The sequence below is a fragment of the Galeopterus variegatus genome, unplaced genomic scaffold (assembly GCF_000696425.1).
Source record: "Galeopterus variegatus unplaced genomic scaffold, G_variegatus-3.0.2 Scaffold33, whole genome shotgun sequence".
In the NCBI taxonomy this organism is placed as follows: domain Eukaryota; kingdom Metazoa; phylum Chordata; class Mammalia; order Dermoptera; family Cynocephalidae; genus Galeopterus; species Galeopterus variegatus.
In genome coordinates, this window is record NW_007726144.1 from 263,294 (window position 1) to 284,656 (window position 21,363).

The window sequence follows — 21,363 nt, forward strand, 5'->3', positions numbered from 1 at the left end:
ATCTGTGGTGGGTGGGCTTCCCCTGGACCCTTCCTTCTCTTTCATACGCCCTGGAACCTGTTGCTCTAAAGGGATGGGAAGGTAGCCAGGGAGGCACGACTGGGGATGACAGCTCGGGGCTCCATAAGCACAGTGTGGGAAGGGAGTCACCAGAGAGAAAGGGATTGGAGTCACCAGACTCCCAGGGCTTTTTAGACCACGGGGACAAGCATCTGAGAGTTTCTGGGCCCCTGTTGTGCTAATGTGGAATGAGCAACAGGGAAGGCCTCACAACCACTGCACCCCTCCAGACCTCCATGTGCTGCTGCTCGAGGACCTCCTTGTGCTGCTGCAGAAGCAGGACGAGAAGCTGCTGCTTAAGTGCCACAGCAAGTCAGCCATGGGCTCTGCAGACAGCAAGCAAACCTTCAGCCCTGTGCTCAAGCTCAATGCTGTGCTCATCCGCTCTGTGGCCACAGGTACCTTGGCCTTGGGCTATGGGGCCCTGATCACTGTTACTCGTGTCCAGGAAGCACAGGGTGATGTGGGGCCCATCTGGGGCCTTGCAAGACTTAGCTATCCATCTGTGTTCCTTTCCTTCTATCCTGACCCAGTCTAAGCAGGAGGATATGGTCCAAGATGGGCTAAGATGAGGGGTCGAATGGGGACCAAGATGAAGATAGACAGCCTGGAGTAGGGGTAGTCAGCCCTGAAGGACAGTGCTGGTTTGGATGGGATTTGGACACCTAGAATGGGATAAGGATGTCTGAGTTGGATTGGGAAGAACAGAATTGGGCAGGAAGAATAAGACAAGCCTCCCTTCTGCTAGAGTGACTTAGGCAGAGCTTGGTTGCAGAAGGCTGAAGCACTGCCAGTACAGAGCCGGGTCCAGTGGACAGAGGCATTTCAGTGAGACGTGGAGTATGTATATATGTATGAGAAAGGGCTCTGGAGCAAGAGTCAGGCAGCCAAATTCTCTGTGCTTACTTTCTTCATCTCTGAGAACGTGGGGGAGATGCCCACCCTACCTTTTGGGGGGATCAAAAGAGTTGATGGGTATGAAAAAGCTTTATAAACCCTAAGCACCATGCACATGTCAGCCATCACTGTTATTAGAGTGGGAGGGTAATGGGTGTGGCTGTGAAAGATGACATCAGAGGTCCCAGAACTGCATCTGTCCCTTCTGTCCCTATTGTAAGTGGGCCAAGTGGTTCTGATGACCTGTGGCTGTCGCATGCTGCATTCCTCATCTGTGTTGAGGGTCAGGGCTTGGCGTCCTCACTCTTGTCACCCTGGCCCAGAGTGCAGTCACGCCTGCCACCCCCAATACAGACCTTTCTACCTTCATTTTCTCACACAGACAAACGGGCTTTCTTCATCATCTGCACCTCCAAGTTGGGCCCACCCCAGATCTACGAGTTGGTTGCATTGACATCATCAGACAAGAACACGTGAGAATTGATTGAGGGGTCACACGTAACCGCCATCCCCTTGGGACGAGGGTGGTGTGTATGAGGACGGTGGACAGGCCAGGGCTGGGCCCCAGAGCAGTCCCTGGAAGGGGAGTTGGGAAGGGAAGTGGGAGGTAGGACAGACATAGAGAACCTATGAGAGGATCGTCACCCAACCTGTACCCAGGCCTGTTACAGGGAGAATGAATTCCCAGCTGTCTTCCCGCCACTGCTACTGCTTAGTTTCTTTCTATTCCCCCTCCCTCCCAATCAAGCACATGAATTCTGTGCATTCTTCCCAGGTGCCTGCCCCCAGGCCCCTCCTCCCCAGCCAGGCCGTCCACCCTCCCCATGTTTCCTGACAGCAGCAGTGGCGTGGCACAGTGGAACGAGACAGGTTGAGTCAGAGTCTTTCAGCCTCCAAGTTTTCATCTGTACAGTGTGGATAATGCTACCTCTCAGAGTTATTTCGAGAGACGAAGCATATATAGAATGCTTGGCCCAGCATGACAGAGGGTTAGTGTTCAGTAACTGATAGTTGGAGTAATATCACTCCACAGGAGCAGCCAGTGAGGAGTCGGGGAGCAGATGGGCAGCTGCCAGGCAGAGGCCCTTGGGGCAGGGCATGGAGAAGCAGTGGGTGAGCAGGGAATGGTGTGTGCCCTGGTCTTGTTCTCACCACCAGTCCTCTCTGTTCCTGCTGAGCAACAGATGGATGGAGCTCTTAGAAGAGGCAGTGCGGAACGCCACCAGGCACCCTGGAGCTGCCCCGATACCTGTCCATCCCCCGCCCCCAGGTCCCCAGGAGCCTGCCCACCAGGGCCCCACACCCAGCAGGTGCATTGCTTAGCCCTCCAGGCCCCCACACCATCCCCACTCCAAGCCACCTGTTTCCTGCTGCTTCTAAGCCTTTCAGCCCTGGGTGTGTACAGGCTCAGCAGGGAAATACCAGCAGGGAAACAGCTCCACATTCTGGCAGATAGAGAAACATGCCCCCACGTCTCTGCCTAGCCCTGTCTGCTCTCCCTCCATCTGGCTATAACGGAGCCTGCTCCTGAAGTGGGGTGGGGGGTGCAGAACAGGAGACCAGAGAAGCTTGGCCAGCACCCACCCTCCTCTCCAGGTTGCCAGCCAGACCAGGCAGGTGACAAGGCCTGACACCTCCCTTCTTGGACCCTCCTCCTTCATTGCCCATTCTACGTGGGAGGCCAGGGTGGAATTTCATGACATCTTGACCTCCTGACTGGCAGAGAGCCAGAATTCATGCCAGTGATCTTCTCTCACCCTTCGTTGGTTTTTTCCCTCAGGGCAGGACTGGATGACTCAGAAGTGTTCCACAGTGAACCAGAACCTGAGGAGCTACCTGGAGGTGAGTGCCCTGAACTGTCTTGTGGGAGCCCAACCCAGTCCAGTTTTTGTAGGCACAGGTCAGGGGTGGGGAGGGGGTAATGGGAGAGTCCGTCAGCAGGGCTGAAGGTATGAGGTTTCCATAAAGAGAGTAGAGAAGAAACTGGGTGGGAGGAAGAAAGAGCCTAGAATAGGAAGGAGAACAGACTGAACAGACTTGAGAGTGTAAACTAGTTCACTTGACCTGAGATTCGGGCCCTCCCTCTTGGAGTGACAGGTTTATCAGTGGAGGAAGAGAGGAGCAGTCGGGGCAAGTCCAGGGCTCCTTGCATCCTTCAGCCAGGGTTACTGTTGGAGAGTGAGGTGCATGCAGAGACTATGGGAACGGGGAGCACAGGAGGCAGGGGGAGCTCAAAGAGTTTAAGATGCAATTACTGGATGGGACCCGGGGGGTGGGTTCTCAAACAGAATTCTCATTGAGAGTTTTTTTGTGAAATAACTTGGAGCCTTGGGTTTAGAGAGCTCCCTGGCTGGGTCCTGTTCTGTTTCCATCTACTTAGAATGCTTTTCCTTAACTTTCTCACTTCCTTCAAATCTTTGTTCCAATGTCCTTTTTGCAACAAAGGATACCCTGTTTAATACTGTAACCAGGGCCGGCCCGGTGGTGCACTCCGTAGAGTGTGGCGCTTGGGAGTGCAGCGGCGCTCCCGCCGAGGGTTCGGATCCCATATAGAGACCGGTCCGCTCACTGGCTGAGTGCGGTGCGGGCGCGACACTGAGGGTTGCGATCCCGTTGCCGGCACGACAAAAAGGAAAAAAAAAATACTGTAACCAGCACTTCTGATCCCCCATACTCCTGGCTGAGTGCGGTGCGGGCGCGACACCGAGGGTTGCGATCCCATTGCCGGCACGACAAAAAGGAAAAAAAAAATACTGTAACCAGCACTTCTGATCCCCCATACTCTGCTCTATTTTTCTTTCCTATAGCACTTACCTTCTAACAAACTACATAATTTCCTTATTTGTTTTATTTCTGTGTCCCTTCACATAGGCAGGACCTTTGTTTTGTTTACCAATGTATGGCAAGAGCCTGGGACAGAGCCTGGCCATAGGAGCTGCTCAGTATACATTTGTAGAATGAGTCAGTCAATGTTCCCAGCCCCTTGGATCCACAGCTGAGCATGGGTTCACCCATAGGTGCCCTCTCCCTTTCCCTTCCTGACACTCTCCTTTCATCCAAAACAGGCACTGATCCCCAGCAGAAGGTCCAAGGGAAGCACCCAGAACTGCTAGAGGATCCTGAGCAGGAGGGCAGTGTGGAGGGAGAGGAGCTGGGTGCCCTGCCTCACCCCTCCGTGTCCCTGGATGGAGAGAACAAGGGCATCAGGACAAGGGACCCCCTCTACCTGTCCCTCCCGAGCCCTCTGTTCATGGAAGGCCTCGCTGATTCAGCCCTGGAAGATGGTGAGTGCCTCGAGGACTCTTCCATCCTAGGCCCCCAGTAGCATAGCAACTGTGAACTGGCAGGCTCCTTCACCCTCCACCTGCTCGAAGGTTTTCCCTGGTTGTGCTTGAGGAGAGAGAGATGCAGAGAGACAAATGTTACTCTCCACAACCCCTCTCCCTGCCACCAGCTAGCTGGCCAGAGCCCTCCAACTCCACCCTGTGACTGAGGCAGGCTCACCACATTGGGGGTGGGGGCAGGGAGCAGCCATGGTGTGCAGTCCTGTGCTGGGGAAGCCATCACCCTGTTTCCCCCTCCAGTGGAGAACCTGCGGCACCTGATCCTGTGGAGCCTGCTGCCAGGTCACACCATGGAAACACAGGCTGCCGGGGAGCCTGAGGACGACCTGACACCTACACCTTCTGTCATCAGCATCACCTCTCACCCCTGGGACCCAGGCTCCCCAGGGCAAGCTCCCACTGGGGCTGAAGGGGACAACACCCAGCTCCCAGGGCCAGAGGAGGGCCAGCCAGAGCAGGAAGACGTAGCTCTCTGTTCTCTGGAACACCTGCCCCCAAGGACCAGACATTCTGGAATCTGGGAGTCTCCCGAGCTGGATAGGAATCCAGGTGAAGAGCCTTCAAGCACAGAGGCAGCAGGAAGTTACAAAGTTGTGAGAAAAGGTAAAATAAACTGAGGAGACAAATGGCCATTTTTGTTAGGGTAGAGGCAGTCTTCCAAATGGCTAGCTCGTTCCCCATCTGCATCTTGGGTACCGTGTGAGCAGAGATCTGCATTGGGTCCTGGGAAAAGGACACACATTGACATCACGCAGAGGCTTTGGAGTCAGACAGCCGAGGTTTAAAGCCTGAGCTCTGCCACTTAATATCTGTGTGACCTTAGATAAAACTGAATTATCTCTCAGCTTCATTCCATAATATATGAGGACGTTTCCTACGGCCTTGCACACATCACCTACCAATAAAAGTTTCTCTTAGCATTCTTCATTGATCTTCTAGCCCTAAGGGAAAGCTGTGGTTATTCTTCCCAAGAGCCCAGACCCAGAAGGGCAGAGGCTTGCAGCCAGTCACTCCAGAGAGCAGCAGCGAAGGGAAGAGAGGTGGCAGCCAGGACTGGAGGGGCTGCAGGACAAGGCTGGGAATACACTTGGAGAGTGAGAGGGTGTGACCGAGTGAACAAGGTGGCAGGGAGGACTCCCCAGGGTGGGGAGCACTGTGGCCAGCTCTGAAACTAGCAGGCAGGGTGGCTGAGGACAGGTGGGTGTGGCCAGAGGAGTGAGCCCAAAGGAAGGAGGGCCCAGCTGGGAAGAGGAAGCTGAGGAAGAGAGAAGACTGGACTGAGGAGAGTGGCAGGAAAGATGAAAGCAAGCCAGGTGCTCACAAGGGGTGGGGTGGGTCGACGTTAGTGCAAAAGGTTTACCCATCCTCCCTAGCGCTCCGTTCTGCCTCCCCTGCCAGTAGCATTTTTCATTCCATCTGCCCAAGGTCTGCCCTCTCTCCTGGGTTTCTGGGAACTGACCTTCCTTCTCTGTCTTTGGTGAATTGGTGGAAAGTTCTCTGCAGCTCCCTGGGATATAATCAAGTATGATCTTGTGTTCACTGTGTTCTTCCCTTTTTCTTTTTCTCCTCCCCCCACCCACTTCTTTTACTCCCTCCTTCCTCCTCTTTCTCCCTTCCCCTGCCTTGTCTTTTGGTCTCTCCTCTCCCTGATGGTGGTGGTGGTGGTGTCGATGCAGCTGAGGTGGCAGGCAGCAAGGTTGTCCCTGCACTACCAGAGAGTGGCCAGTCAGAGCCTGAGCCACCTGAAGTGGAAGGCGGAACAAAGGCTACGGGTAATAAACTTCTCCTTGGAGCCAAAGACAGGCCAGGGCTGGAGTGTGGGACCTGTTGGGGACAGAGCTGGGCCTTGGGAGTCAGATCCCTGCCTGCCATCAGGTACACACTCATACGTACTCCCTCAACTGTGTGGAATGGGTGAGGAGTAGGATGTGGGCCTGAAGTCGCAGGAATAGACTCTGGGCCATCAAGTCTACCCTCCAGCTTTAAGAAACCACTTGTCAGGAGCTGCACAGGCCCATTCCAAGCAGTAGAGTTCAGCAGTTTGTGCAGTTTTGAGACAGGGCGGGGAAGCCAGGCCTGGTGCCCAAGACCCAGTGTCCTGAACCTGACATTTGGAACAACCACCTCCCCTTCCCCAGCCACACTTCGGTGTCACTGTGGAAGAGAGCTCTGGAAATGAAGGGCTTTCAGGGGACTGGCGGGCAATGTGCTCTGTGTTCATCTATAAAGGCTTCCTTGGCCCTGTTCTGTCAGGCAACGGGGAGCTGAAGGAGGGGAGGATGGCTTAGACTTCTGTGTTTGCCCCCTAATCTCTCTCTTTGTCATGGGGACAGGGAACTGCTTTTATGTCAGCATGCCAGCAGGACCGCTGGACTCAAGCACTGACCCTTCCGGGGCACCTACGAGCCCCTCCCAGCCTGACAGCCTTCCTGCCTGGCAGATGGAGCCTCAGCCCCAGCTGCAGGGAGGCAGTGGAAATCAAAGACGCCCCAGCCGCTCTCCCCCGAGCCTGGCCCTCAGGGATGTGGGCATGATCTTTAGAACCATCGAGCAGCTCACCCTCAAGCTCAACAGGCTCAAGGTGAGTGAAACAGGGCTTGGGTCCCTGGAGGCCTTCATTCCATCACCCCAAGACCATTTCCTGAGTCAGGTGTGTGTCCTGACCTGGGGCTCTTCCCTTGGCCCACCCAGCCAACCTTAAATCATCCCCATCCCCAGGGCCCAGCACAGAACAGAGAGTCTGACCCCTTCCCCCAGGGGCCTTATTAATAGAAACTTCAGCAGACATTCCCCCTACAATTCCTGCAGGACATGGAGCTGGCCCACAGAGAGCTGCTCAAGTCCCTTGGGGGAGAGTCGTCTGGTGGCACCACACCTGTGGGCACTTTCCACACAGAGGCAGCTAGGTGGACAGACAGCTCCCTTTTGCCTCCAGCCAAGGAACCCCTGGCCTCTGATTCCAGGGACAGCCATGAACTGGGGCCCTGCCCTGAGGATGGTGAGTGAAGCCCGTTCATTCTTTGTGCCTACGAACTTGTGAGGAAATGTCGCCAGGCAGCGTGAGAGAAGGGAGTTCTGAGGGTGAACTAATTCATTCCCTCGGCTTCGGAAAGAGATATTTTTAGGGAAGCCCCACAGAAGCTCCCCGAAAAATGGGAAACATAGAATTGAACCCTCTTTTTCATTGTGATATAGAGACAATGAACCAGGGGGAGCCTGGTCTCTCATCTAAGACCTATTCTTATTAAATGGTTCAGAACCAGATTGGGTGGTTCAGGGACATGGCTATGTTCTAACTCAGGAAGACAAAGCACACACCTGCCTGATCGAGGGGCTCTGGGGGGCTGACCAAACAGCAGTGGGGTTCAGTAGACAGCCCTTTTCAGCCCTTGTGAGAAACTAGGGTTTATGGAGGAGGAGAGTGCTTTGTCACAGATGTATGGCACTGAAGGAGCTGCTCTCATGAGCACGAGTAATTTCTAGACAAAACGTAAGGGACAGGGTCACCTCAGGCCTGGCCAGTTCCTCACTGTCGTCATCTTCCCGCAGGCTCTGACACCCCTCTGGAAGACAGCGCAGCAGATGCAGCCATGTCACCAGGACTGTGACCATCCAAACCACCAAATCCTCCGCATCCCCACTCCTCCTTCAGGGACTGGCCTGAGGCAGGGGCACAGGGTGAAGAGACCCCAAACCTCCTCCCCGTGGAAGAGGCAGTTAGGGAAACTGGGATCCAGCCGAGGCCTAGTGGGAGACCCGCATGTTGCTTGGTCTGCTCAGATTGGAGTCAAGTTTCAGTGTCTTTTCCCCATCCTTCAGCCCAGCCCTCCAAGGCCTTGTGTCTCCTAAGCATGCTGACTGCATCTGAAAGGCCCCCACTTAGTGGTTTGCCCCTCACCCCACATACACGTGTACGCTGTACACCTGTACATGCGGCGTTCTCAGACCTGCAAGTGAAAGAAGGAGCTTCTGTGTAAATGCACTTTCTTCCTCCCTCCTTTCTCCACAGGACCCCAGGCAGAGGTGGGTGCCTCCCCTCTCCTCTTTGTCACTTTGGTTTCCTATAAATATGTATGTATTGTATGTGCATCTTTGCCATTGTAAATAACTTTGACCCTTTTTGTTTCTGTTCCTGGAGTTCTGGAGGCAGTTACAGAAGGGGCTGTTAAGGGAAGAGGGGCTCACTTGTATCTCCTAGTTAACAGCCCAGCTTCAGGATCAGGGCCTGAAGGTAGAACCAGACCTGAGTGTCCCTGTGCCCTGTGGGCAGGAAGGTCTCCCAGCTTCTAGCCCCACCAAGCTCCAGGAGCCCATCCTCTGCAGCTTGGTGCAGAGTTACTCCCTCTCCCCAGGACTTCTCATCTTCATGAGATGGGAACCCATGGGGTCCCCACCTATGTCCACCCTTCCCCCACCTTAACCCTGTAGAAAACCAGTGTAGCAGGTACGGAGCTGAAAACTGGGCCCTAGGAAGTAGGGGTAGGGGATTCGAATACTGGAGTTCTTGAATTAACCTAGGACCATCCCCAAGGGCCACTGCCACATTGGCCCCATCACTACATTCTCATTCCCTCCCCACTGATGAATAGAATATACACACTGTGCTAGGTGTATATATACATATATATATATAAATATATATATATATATAATATATAAAATACAGATATGGAAATGACTGTTTTGCTGTTAAGATAATGTATACTCTTATTTTCTTCCTTTCTTGGTTAAGATTTTTTTTTTAAGAAAAGTTAAATATTCTTCAATTGTGGTGGTGTGTGTGTAATTCTTGGAACTGCTGTGATAAAAGACATTGTGATTGTTCCCTGTGAGAATGGTTAAGAGCAGACAGAGGGAACCAAAGGAAGCCCCCCTAACACTCAGTATCAGACTCCAGACCTAGGTCTTGCATATTCTCTCCCAAAGTTTCAGATGTGTGCTCACCAGACTAGGGCTGGGCAAACTAAGTTATACAATCCCCACAGAGATAACCTGAAAAGATGCTGAACTCACACACTTACACAAGGATACTTCAAAACGTTCATGGAAAAATTCAAGTTATCTTCTAATTCTGTTTTTCCACGAAGTTTTTGAAATACCCTCCCTATAAAGGAACAGTGGACCTAGAGTCAAGAAACCTCAGTGGCTACCCTCAATGAGCTTCAGGACTTTAAAGGCAAAACATAAGGAGCAGGGTCACCTCAGGCCTTGCCTGTACCTCATCAGCATCATCCTCCTGCAGGCTCTGACACCCCCCTGGAAGACAGCGCAGGGGACACAGCCACAGCACCAGGACGGTAACCATCCATCACCTGTCTCTTGGGCTTCGTTGTTAGATTAAATAACAAATTCTCTTTCAGCCCTAAGTACTCTAACTCCTCCACCTAGCCTGTTGCTAGGCTCTGACCTCATGAGCTTGCAGTCTAGCTGGGCATCAAAATTGATCCAGGAGTCAGTGATAAAGAGCAGAGATAAGGATAAGGGCTGTAAGGTGTCATCAAAGCCTTAGAGGACCTGGGCAGGGATAACTGGAAAAGCCAGGAGGATTGATCATCCTTGAGCACCTTAATGTGCTCAGTGTTGAGAACTCAAAGAAATGATAGGTTTTATCTGGAGAAGCTCAGCAGCCAAGGCAGTCAGACCATGAGGGCTACAGGCACTCAGGCCGAAGACAGGCTCTGAGAGCAACGCAGACACATGCAAAGTGAGCCAGGCAGGACAAGGGAGTTCTGGGTAGGCAGGGGCAACAGAGTGAGGGAAGTGGGGGCTGAGGCATGTGGAACAGGTTAAATTTACTCAAAGGTGTGCACCTTCTCTGGAAGTGGCTCCCCAGAAGCCAGTCCTGTGCTCTCGGGCACTGTCAGGATACCTTGGTGGAGGCAGTACTGAAGGGGAAAGGTACAGGGCCTGACCCAACTCCTTGGCCCTCATATCACTTGGTGTCTCTGGTTTCAGATCACTGACACTGCAAGCAGTATTACCAGGGTTCAGGTTTAATGTGTGGCCTTTGCTGTGTAGATATTGAGAGGCGTGGCACCTTCTCCAAAGTGGCCTTTGGCCAAGTCTTTCTGCATTTTCTTAAGCTGAGCCTTACCCTCCCTCTCCTCCAAACCAGTCAGACACCTGGGCCAGCCAGACAGGTAGAAGCAGAAGGAGGTGGGGGGAGCCTGCCTTAATTCCTCTACCCTGCTATCTGTTACTCCTCCTCCCACAGCTTGTGCCTGTTGGTTATCAGTCCCAGTCCCAGGTCTTCCCCTTCTGCCTGTGAGACCAGAGGTTGAATGCAAACGCTGGCATAGCGCATGGCCTCTAGGGAATGCAGTGGGGTAGTGACTCTTGCCTGAGCAAGCAAGAACAAGCCCTCAGGAGGCAGAAGAGCAATGCCCTGGGCTAGCTGATGCCAGAGGGGCTGAAACCATCCCCAGCAGAACCAGAATGCAATTCAGACCACCGCTTCTGCTATTTCTGGCCATGTAACATGAATAGACCCAGGGTCCAAATGTTCCAAGTAGTTCTGGAACAAAGTTTTCAGACAATCTCAAGGAAAAGTGCAGCAATAGACTTTGTTATTGATCTACAAGTTCCCTCAGGGAGGTCAGCCCACCCAGGGACAGGAGATGCTTCTGTGGCCCAGAGTGTCCAGGAAGAATGTGGGAGGGGGCTAGGTGAGGAAAGCCATGGCCTCCTCCTCCCGTTTGACCTTTATGGGGTCCCTTGGCAGCATCAGCTCCTGGATCATGGTGTATGTTGGACATTGTGGGGCAAAGCAGTTTTTCTGAAAGAGAGGGAAAAAAAGGCTGACAGCTGACATTTTTTTCCCCTTTAGGGAAAATGTCCTGGAGCAGGGTGGGCTAGGGGCTGGGAGACATGGAGAAGAAGCAGAGTGATTAGGATTGCTGGTCTTGCGGCAGGAGTAATGGAGGTTATGTTGTGATAAAGAACCAGGGAAACTACAGACATTCCTTGGAAATGGGGAAACAAGCTGCTTGCAGTGGTGGCCGGAGAGTGATGGGGACTCACCGCCAGGGATAGCCACAGCAGTCCCATTGGGCCCTTGGACGCACTCTTGGGCTTGGAGAACTGCACCTGGTACTGCACTGCTGTGAGGAAACCCTCCAGCCCCACCTCTGTGATGCGGTTTCCTGTTGGAAAGTACAGACAGGTGGCCTCTTAGGCCGACAGCCTCCCTCTCACCTAACACCCTCACCAGACACCCTCAGCAACTTGGCTCCTCCCAAGTCCCCACCTCCAGACTCACTGGCTCAGGCCTACCTTTCCCTGTCATAGCCCTTCACCCCAACTCTCCTTTACTTCTCTGACTCCTTCCCCATCTGACTTACCTCATCCTTTTTATTTTCCATCCCCCACCCCCATCTATCTCTTTATTACTCTCTAGTTGCCTGCCCTTGGCCTCCTACCTGACCCAGCACTTCCCCTCAGCCCCAGCCCTGTGCAAGAGGGCCTCTGACAACATGATGCCCAACTGTGGGAGAACCGAATCTGCTCCAGGCGAGGTTGGGAAACATACGGAGGAGGTTGAGGTGCAAAAGGACCTTGTTCCCAGGCATAAAAACTTTCCCATCTCGGTGCTCCACAGGCTCCAGGAGAGGGTTGATCATCTCAGTAGTTTCAGCAACCAGCTGCTAAAGCAGAATACTAATTGCAGCAGAGAAGAAGGGAGCTGGTCAACAGGCCATTCGTTCATTCATTCAACATACATATTTTGAGTGCCAGCTTTGTCCTAGGTGCTGGGGGATACAAAGATAAATAAGCCCATACCCTCAAGAAGCTCCTTTGTGTGTTGGAGCCAGAAAGTGAAACAGTAGTGCAGTATAGTGTGACAACTGATGGAGGCGAGCTCAAAGTGCGAGAGAAGCACAGAGGAGGGACATCTAGCCAGGAAAGGTGTTCCAGGCAAAGAAAACAGGTGCAACAGCCCTGGAGGCATGAAATAGTATGTTGGCATTCGGGTTACTAAGTGTTTCCTAACACAAAGCAATGAGGAGAATGGACTGGAGGGAGATGACACTGAAGGCAGGATAAAAAGAAATTGTGGTAGTCCTAGTGAGAAATAGCAGCCTGATCAAGGCAGGGGCAGAGACAAAAATAGGAATTGAAAGGCAGCCCCACCCCCTTCCTCCATCTGAACTTCCTATTTTGTAAGATCTTGTCTTGAGTGTCAGAGAAGACTCCTAAAAGGAGAGGGGGCCCTTCCCTGCCTGGGGGCGGGGAGAGGGGGACTCCTGATGGAGGAGACAAAAATAAAAGGACAGAGACGACACTCAGGCAGCTGAGAGGGGTGGGAGCTATGGGGACAGCAGCCCAGGAAGATTTCTGAAGCAAGGAACAGGTTGGTCCAAGTTGAGAGGGGAATGGTAGGATCCAGGGCCAAAGGAGAAAGGATGTGCAGGAGCCGTGGATGTGATGGGGTGGGGCGACACTATGACTACAAACACCCTGCCTTCCCTGGGGAGCTGCAGATAGGGGTGAAAGGACGCACTTTGTTCCCTGTGCAACTGTACAAGCAAATGACAGAGGTGATGATGAACTGATAGCCTTTGGGGAAGCAGCCTGGGTCAAGACAGTGGGTCCAAAGTGAGGGCCACTAACAGACAAGGAAAGGCAGAGGGGCCCTGCCCAAGTTGGAAGGGAGAGGGGAGCTCTGAGCACCATTATTCCCACACCACGGCCCAGTTGGGATGGGAGGGGGTTTTGGGTGTGGTTGGACAGGAGTGGAGGGTAAAATTTGAAGGTAAAGTGGCTGCTGCCACAGTACAGGGCTGGAGACCACATTCCAGGAGAGGCTGGGGGTGACTACTGTGCAAGCCTGGGATCCCAGGGATGTGCGCCCTGACCTCTGCTTCTGACAGCTTACCTCAGACTCCATGAGGATGCTGCGCTTCTCTTTGCTCCCAATCTTGGTCCCTTTTCCCTTGTTTGGCTTCTGCTCAGGGATGGTTACCTCTGGGGCCAAAAGAGGACCCAGAATGCATGGTGCAGACCTCCAATACCACCCTCGCTCCCCAGAGAGAATGAACTAGGTGAGGCAAAGACTCCCTGAACTCTGAGAGCTTTGGGTTTGGGTGCAATAGAAACAGCTGGAGGCCCAGCTAGGGGAGGTGGGCTCCTATTCTGAGAATAGGGCCAAGGGAGTCCAGCCCCCAAAATAGAGATGTGGAGGGTGATGGGTCAAGATGTCTGGGCCAGGTGGGGCTTTCCACATCCTCTCACTGTGAGAAGGAAGTAAGGTCCAGAAAGGGATATGGCAAGACTAGCAGGCAGAGGCAGGCAGGCACATCCAGGCGGAGAACAACCTCCTGCATCCTGCCCGGCGCCCCTCCTTCCTCCACACAGGTAGTGCAGCAGCAGGATGCTAGTACTTACTCCCCTTGCCTGCCTTTGTGGTGTCTTCTTTCTTAGGGGTTCCTTGTGTGGGTGACTGCCCAGACCCTGACTTCTCTTCTTTCTTGACCACTTCCTGTGGAGGATATGAGAAGAGAGATGAAAGTCCTACCTTCCTGGGGGATGGGGAGTAGGTTTGGGAAGGAGCCATGGTTAGGTTCCTGGGCCTGAGGGGGACCTTCAAAGGCTCACTTGGGCTTTTTCCCTCCACCCCCATCTATACACCATGGAAGCTCCCTCCCCTGTCCATCCAGCCCCAAGGCCCTCTTTCCCACAGCACACCTACCCCTGACTTCTCCTTTTTCTTGCCCAGGCCCTTAGGGGTTTTCATTGTCTGCATCTTGTCAGTCTTGTCCACCAGTGTAACATTGCTGACCCCCATCATCTGACCCTTCTCACGGAAGTCCCCGTGTCGAGAGGAAGGGGGCTATGCTCACAAATGGGAGGGAATGGAGAAAGAAGCCAGTGCCCCTTCCTCAGTGCGGGGATTAGGGGAAGCCTCACGCCTGCGGTAGCAGTCGGGCTGACAGCACCACCCCACCCACCCATCTCCCTGCCAAGATGCTAAAAAGTTAGCTACTATTTTCTTGAGCCAATCACTGTTCTAAGTGCATTACATGAATTAACTCATTAAATCCTCTCAACAATCCTATGAGGTAGGTACAATGATCTGCATTTTACAGACGAGGAAACTGAGGCACGGAGAGGTTAGTAACATGCCTAAGGTCACAAGCTGGTATGTGGATGAGCCAGATTTCAAGTCCAAGCATACTAAATCCAGTGTCCTTTCTCTTAACCAATACACTACTGCCACACAGTGGGTCTGCAATTAGAGGCCACCAAGCAGGGGCTTGGCAACTTTTGTTAGATTTGTGCAGCAGTCGGAGAGACAATCACGGCAGAGGGAGGGAGGACAGAGGGATGGACAGTTAGCTGAAAAGCAGCCGACCGGGGAAGTGGGCTCAAGGGGTTGGAGAGGCTCTGCTAGTCCCGGGTCGGGTGGCTCCTCACCGATCGCAATCGCTCCTGCGTCCCTTTCTCCAGCAGGAGGCGCCGGCGCTCTACCACCTCAGTGTGCGTCAGCTCGAAAGGGCGCAGGACCTGGAGCGCGGCCGGCACCTCGCGGTCAGACACTGGGGGAGTCGGGGTCCACTCTACGGCCCCGGCCCCGCCCAGTCGGCACACCCACCTCGGCCAGCTTCAGGGCGCCCATGTCCTGGATGCGGTTGTGGGCCAGGGACAGCCAGAGCAGGGAGCGGTTCAATCGGAGACCCTGGGGAGGCGAGGAGGGGACGTGTGAGCGGGCCGGGCTGAGCCGCCCCTGTTCCCGACGGGCCCCTCCCCGCCGCGCACGCACTTCCGCGATGTAGCCCGCGCCCTTGTCCCCGATGTGGTTGAAGCCCAGGTTGAGCGAGACAAGAGTCCGGTTGCATCTGTGCAGCGTGGACAGCGCCTGGCCCAGGAGCTGTGCCCCGTGGTCGTCGATGTTGTTGTTTCGCAGGGACAAGTGCGCGATCCTAGGGCAGCGGGAGGAAGAACGAGGATCACTTGAAACACGGGGTACTGGGTGTTCGCCAGAATCTGGGAGACTTGGGGACATGAGGAGGGCCATCTGGTCTGAGGGCGGAGGGGCAGGAATTGAGGACCTCTAGGGAGATTCTAGAGGGACAAAGAAGGGTGAGGACTAAGATGGCTTGGAATGGGGGACAGGCCCGGAGAAGGGGGCTAAGGGCAAGGAGTCTCACGTGCTGTCCAACGCCATGAGCTTGTGATATGACTGCTCGGGCAGCGGGTTCCCCTCCAGAGATACCTTCCTGAGGGTGGGGAAGATCTAAGAACTAGGACTTACCACTGAGACCAGCTAAGGCAGAGGGACTGAGAGAAAGTGTGGGTCTCTGGGGAGCAGCTATGAAACGGAGTGAAAAGATGACCCCCCAATCTAGGAAATACGTGACAATTCCGAGTCTAAACTTCCAGAAGTGTGGCCATGTGAAGGGGCCACTCCCTAGTTAGTGGCCTGTGGTAAGGCACACCCTAGGCTGGCCTTCAATGACCTCTTGGTATTCATGCTTTTGTGTAATTTATTATTTTTGCTCACTTTTCAGGCTGCCTCATCTTTCACATAGACAAGTTATTTTTACGTTGATATGACATATGTGGAAATCCGTCAGGGAGAGGGTGGTGGGACTGATGGAGAGGAGAAGGGATGAGGCCCCAAAGGTTGGGCTCTTTGGGTCCTGGTGTGGGCAGAAAAAGGGACCTGGCTTCTGGTCCGATAGGAGCTTCATGATCCAACAGTCACTGCTGGTGTGAGGGGCAGGAGTGGCCAGTTGATGCATGTCACCCTGTAGGACATTTATCCATGCTTCCAAAGACTCTCCTTTCTGCCTCAAATCTGCCAGTACCTGCACATCATCCACCAACAATTCTGTTTTCTGCTTCAGCTTTTGATCTGTTTGCAGCAGAGTGAACAAAAGCCAGGCTCCCATCAGCAGAAAAGTGGCCACTGGGCACTACACAATCAAAGACAGCCACATGCCCTTCCCCCCAAGGGATTTTTCTGCCATAGTACCTGGTCTATGCTGTTCAGTACAGTGTGCAGCAACCAAGTCCCAGTCAACAGGAATGTGGCCATAGGGCACAGCATGCTCACAAGTAGCCACATTTCCTCCTTCTTATTTCTGTCCCCAGACTACTCCCTACTGACAGCCCACCCTGCCGGGCTGCCCAGGCACTAGGGACCTCTCCCCTCTGCTCACCTGAGCGTGGATGAGCAGAGAGGCAGGAGGGCAATGAAGGTGGTCAGGGTCTTATCAGTCAGCCCCACCTTCCAGAAGCTGGAGTTGGTGGGAAGTACAGAGACAGAGCTGGAGCCTCACCTCCTCCTGGAAGTCCTCCCCCCACACAGTCCTCCCCAGCCACACCCTTCCTCATCTCCCACCCCCTACCTCCCCACAGTACCCAGGGTCTTCCGTTCCCTTCTGTTCTCCCAAGCAACCAGGAGCCCCATCCCCCACACTGGCCTCCCGCTCATCCCCAAGTGCCCCTCACTTGATGGCCTGCAGCTGGCTGAGGGGGGGCAGACATTTAGAGAAGATACCTAGAATCCGATCGTCCACCTTCCAACCTGCGGAAGGGAAAGGAGGAAGGCTCCTCAAGCCTGGGAAAGGACGGGAGAGGAGGAGGGAGCAGTTGGGGGCTGCGGGGACGGGGGGAACTCACCGCGGATATAGATTTCCTTCACCGACTTGTTGTCCTCCTGCTCCAGCTCCACCTGAATGGTGGGTCTGAAGAACGCGTACTTGCTCTCCACGCTGTTGAGGCTGCAGGACGCCGACAGCCGCTGATCGTCTAGAAGGCAGGAGTGAAGAGGGGGAGACAGAACCACCGCCCCGGGCCCCACGACCGGCGGGCCCACGGGTGCCCGCGAATTCTGCCACCGACCGGGTGGGATCGGAGTAACCGCAAATGCTGTAGGCGCCAGCCTGGGGCCACTGCTTCTCGGGCTAGGCCCGCCTCTCCTTGGGTTCGGGAAGGAAGATTCGAGACTCGCCATCTCCCCACCCGCCCCCTCGAATCCCTGCCCCTCACTCACGCACATTGCCATGCGTGCCTGTATTCGGCCCGCCATGCGACGGGAGGCTGGGGATGGACGAGATCGCCCTGGCAGACACCCACGGGCTCCACTGTCACTCACCTAGGGTGGGCTTTTCCGACATAGACGCGGAGCGTAGGAAGGTCGGGTGGGGGCGGGGCCGGGTGACAACTTTGGGGAAGTCCGTGTAGCCCGACCGCGCGCAGAGCTCGGCGAAGTCGGTCTCCAGGACCCCGGAGCACTGGTACTCCTCTGCGGGGACGGGCAGGAGAGTTTAGGGGAAGGGCGGGTCCGCGCCACAACCACGGGCTCTAGCCCACCGCCGCCACGAGAGGGCAGCAGAGACCGGAGACGCCCGCCCGGCCCCGCCCCACGCCCGCCGGGGATCTGCGCCCGAGCCCGCGTTCCCACGCTGGCCCGCACCGGCCTCAGGCCTCAGGGCTGGCGGGCGCCCCTACTCGGAGACTGACGTCTTTACAGCCATTTAAAAATTAAGATCCGTTGTAAAGATCGACGTTGAAAATACTTGAGAGGTACAATGGGAAAGCCAGAGCTCGGAGGAAGGGGGCTAAAGGGCGTGGGATGTAGACAACGGGGACGCCTCTTTTACGTGCTGGCTCCCCACGCATCCCATGGGTCAAGGCTGCTCTCACCCCTGCTCTCCACTCACTGGTGCGGCCTTTGCCTCCCACAGGGTGGGTGTCCGCAGCCCAGCCTCCGCCCACGTCCCCCTTCCCTGCTGGGACTGCGCAGGGTCACACGGAGAGAGAAGCTCAGGCCTGATGTGACTTCCTCTCCACTCCCACCCACTTCCCTACGCAATCACCGAGGTCCAGCAGAGCGGCACTTGGTTATTTAACAGACACTTATTTAGCACTTCCTAATGTCCAGCGCTGTTCTAAATGCTTTAGAAATATTAACTCCTTAGGGAGTTATGTCAGTTCAGACATGCCCTCCACCGCCTCCCATCCTGAAGGCTATGCAAACTCGAGGTGTCTGAGTCCCCAAAAGACCCCTGCTCTTTCCAGCTCTCCCCATGGGCGTCCCAGAAAGAAGTGGTTCCTGGGGGTGGGAGGGGAGTCCCTGCCAAGTGGTGAGGGCTGGAGCCCCACAGCAACACCACCCAGGCCAGGGGCAGCCAGTGCTGTGCCCAAGGGACTCCTGCGGCCGAGCAGTAGGGAGCCTACTCCAGGGGTGTGGAGGGACTGACAGGACGTGTGCTCAGCATGGGTGGGGGCAGGATACAGAGAGGTCTGCAGGTTCTTGAGGAAAGGGGCGAGAAGCAGATTCCTCATATGTAGAGCCGTCACTGAGAGCCCAGGCACATGGGGAGCTCTAGTGAATGGACCAAGCAGATGAGAAAAGGCACAGGGAGGCTGGGGTGACCCCCTTGTACAGCTGGTTCCTGCACACCACCCTGCCTTCCCAGGCTGTTCCCTCTGCTGGAAGAGTCCCTCACCCTTCCTTGCTTCACTCACACCTCAAGAATGACCTGAAGGGCCTGTTGAAACACTTTTCCAGGCCCCATCCCCCAAGATTTTGATTCCGTAGACTGGGAGGGGCCAACAAGTTGGCATTGCTAAGAAGTTCACACACAGTGCCAAAGCTGCTGGTCCAAGGACAGCACCCTGAGAAGCACTGCTCTAGAACAGCACTGTCCTGGAGAATTTTAATGCAATGTGGAAATGTTCTCTCTGCAGTTTAGCTACAAGTTACCTACTGAACAGCGAGGCTCCGCTCTCCTCCTCTCCCACACTCCTTCATGCTCATTAATGACCTTGCCTTATAGCTTCTTGAGAAATAGAAGCCATCAGTTGCGATTTCCTCTAAACCTATACCCCTTCCTACATCAGCCATCTCTACTCCATGTGAGCCCACATCTGCCTCTGCCAGGGTACACAGTGGTGCCTGCTGAAGCCACTGTGATCTCCGTGTTGCCCAATCCAGGGTCCCTGTGCAGTCATCACTCCCATTCTCTCCTACCTCTTTGCCGAGGCTGCTCAGACTCCCTTGAGCTGCTATTCCTCTACAGGCTTTCAGGCTGGGTCCTGAGCCCTCTCCTCTTCTCCAGTTACACTCCCCACCTCGCCCCCCATCCCCCACCACCACCCCGGGATCTCTTTCATTCCCAGGGCTTAAATATACCAGAACATCAGCAGCTTCCAAAGTCACGTCTCCACACCTGACCTCTCTTTGGTGCTCCAGACTCATGCATCCAGTTGCCCAGCTGACATCACCCCTTAAAGGTCCTCCCTTATATGCTCCTCCTTCGAGCTTTCCCATCTCCATGAATGGCACCTCCACCCACCCAGTGCCCAGTCCATAAACCTGGGAATCACTCTCACTATGTCCCTCACTCCCTACCCTATCCAATCCTTCACCAACTCTTATTACTTCTACCTCAGCAGTTTTTCTCCAAGGATCCTAGCCTGTCCACCCCTCTCCACCCTCACTGCCCTATACCAACTACCACCATCTCTGGACTGGGCTGTTAAAAGAGCCTCATAACTCATCTCCCCACCTCCATTCTCTCCCCATTCCACTTTATTTTTGATATAACAACCATAGTGGTATCTGCGTGTGTTCAATGCAACTGGGTTCATACCTACAGGGGATTCTATACTGTCTTGTCTTCCCTTCTGGAAGATGCTCTTTCTCCTCCAACTCTCATAATTTCTTCCCCCCCCCCGACCCCACCAGCCACCAGCATGGACAAGGAGATGGCACCTGGCCAAAGTTGGACAATCAGAGCCTTTTCCCAAGTTACTTTACCTCGATTCCAGGGACAGCTAGTTTCTGTCCCTCTCTGATGGCAAAGCTGATAGATCTGTATCAAGAAGCCTTCCAGGGCCGGCCCTTGGCTCACTCGGGAGAGTGCGGTGCTGATAACACCAAGGCCACGGGTTCGGATCCTATATAGGGATGGCCGGTTTGCTCACTGGGTGAGCGTGGTGCTGACAACACCAAGCCAAGGGTTGAGATCCCCTTACCGGTCATCTTTAAAAAAAAAAAGAAGAAGAAGAAGCCTTCCAATAAATTCCCCTTTGTGCTTAATTAGAGTTGGGGTTCTCTATCACTTGCAAAGAAAAGAGCCACACCCCTATATATACAATTCTAATGATTTTCTCTTCCCAGAGAATGTAAATTTCACGAGAGCAGGACTGTGTGCATCTCCTAGCCGCAGAGCATTCAAAAGTAATTGTTGAGGGCCGGCCCGTGGCGCACTTGGGAGAGTGCAGCGCTTGGGAGCTCAGCGGCGCTCCCCCGCGGGTCCGGATCCTATATAAGGATGGCCGGTGTGCTCACTGGTTGAGCGCGGTGCGGGCGACCCCACACCAAGGGTTGCGATCCCCTTGCCGGTCACGAAAAAAGACAAAAAAAAAAAAAAAAAGAGTAATTGTTGAATAAATGAAATGAATATCTATAAAACTCTGCTCAAACGCGCCTCTTGGCACCTCCCCTCTGCCCTCCCATCCTCTCTCATTGTATTTGTCAGCATCCCAAACCAGAGTGTGGGTTCTTTAAGATCAAGTTCAATTCAAATATCTACCGAGCTGAGATTCAGAAACTAAACCTGGCTAACCGAGCAATGAGTGGTGGGTGGGAACACGTGGGGCCAGCCTTGAGGCCGGATCCCCCAACCCCCACCGCTAGCGTACCAGGGTTTTTGGACTCCTCCTCGCCCACTGGCGGCAGGGCGGTCGCCGGCTTCTCCTTGGCCGCACGCTCCCCCTTCTTGGTCACCGCACCGGACGACCTCTGGGCACCAAGACGTGGAGCTCTGGGTGAGGACCCCGGCAAGCTCTGCTCACTCGACATACTGGTGCCGTCCGCAGCGCCTCTGGGACCCTCGTGGGGGCAGGAAGGCAGGACAGGACTCTATGAGGCTTACCCTGTGGGTGGCTGAATTAGAGGTCTCTGTTCCTCTTCCACCCACAGGATCCGACCAGCCCACGGCAGCTTCCCCTACGCGTCCTTCTCCAAGACAACCGCACGGGGTGGCGGGCCTCTGGGAAAGGGCAACCGCAGGGCGCACGCGGGGCCGAGAGGGGGCGCCGCCGGGTC

At 54.5% G+C, this 21,363-nt stretch overlaps 2 protein-coding genes across 8 annotated transcripts in view; one reads left to right on the top strand and one right to left on the bottom strand.

The window, feature by feature from the left end:
- ARHGEF11 (Rho guanine nucleotide exchange factor (GEF) 11) overlaps nt 1-9,072 on the top strand; it is a 111,470-nt gene extending 102,398 nt beyond the window's left edge. For all 6 annotated transcript variants that reach the window (XM_008570214.1, XM_008570230.1, XM_008570198.1 and 3 more), the window contains 10 exons: nt 291-458; nt 1,340-1,430; nt 2,142-2,267; nt 2,738-2,799; nt 4,023-4,241; nt 4,542-4,904; nt 5,978-6,073; nt 6,635-6,882; nt 7,110-7,299; nt 7,851-9,072. In XM_008570214.1, the coding sequence (XP_008568436.1) occupies nt 291-458; nt 1,340-1,430; nt 2,142-2,267; nt 2,738-2,799; nt 4,023-4,241; nt 4,542-4,904; nt 5,978-6,073; nt 6,635-6,882; nt 7,110-7,299; nt 7,851-7,909 (1,622 nt within the window). In that variant the 3' untranslated portion in view covers nt 7,910-9,072. The remainder of the gene's footprint in view (nt 1-290; nt 459-1,339; nt 1,431-2,141; nt 2,268-2,737; nt 2,800-4,022; nt 4,242-4,541; nt 4,905-5,977; nt 6,074-6,634; nt 6,883-7,109; nt 7,300-7,850) is intronic.
- A 1,773-nt stretch (nt 9,073-10,845) lies between these two features.
- On the bottom strand, nt 10,846-21,288 carry LRRC71 (leucine rich repeat containing 71). Of its 2 annotated transcripts, none has more exons than XM_008570257.1 (15): nt 20,958-21,288; nt 17,401-17,550; nt 16,926-17,054; nt 16,755-16,830; nt 16,463-16,540; nt 15,449-15,517; nt 15,061-15,220; nt 14,893-14,976; nt 14,715-14,804; nt 13,990-14,130; nt 13,686-13,779; nt 13,177-13,265; nt 11,830-11,941; nt 11,322-11,443; nt 10,846-11,076 (listed from the first exon to the last, which is right to left on the bottom strand). In XM_008570257.1, exons 1-15 carry the CDS (start codon nt 21,115-21,117, stop codon nt 10,963-10,965), a joined length of 1,668 nt encoding a protein of 555 aa, XP_008568479.1. In that variant the 5' UTR covers nt 21,118-21,288; the 3' UTR covers nt 10,846-10,962. The 2 variants fall into 2 exon arrangements, with proteins under 2 accessions (XP_008568479.1, XP_008568472.1); XM_008570250.1 differs by having other exon boundaries at nt 10,847-11,076; nt 11,830-11,944; nt 20,958-21,117.
- Nucleotides 21,289-21,363: the final 75 nt, after the last annotated feature.

Coding starts and splice junctions, on each gene's coding strand:
- LRRC71 (XM_008570250.1), bottom strand. CDS start 21,117: ATGTCGAGTGAGCAGAGCTTGCCGGGGTCCTCACCCAGAGCTCCACGT. Junction 13,780..13,989: donor AGAAAAAGGAGAAGTCAGGG/GTAGGTGTGCTG, acceptor TATCCTCCACAG/GAAGTGGTCAAGAAAGAAGA. Junction 11,444..11,829: donor TTTGCACCTCAACCTCCTCC/GTATGTTTCCCA, acceptor ACTTTCCAACAG/GAAACCGCATCACAGAGGTG.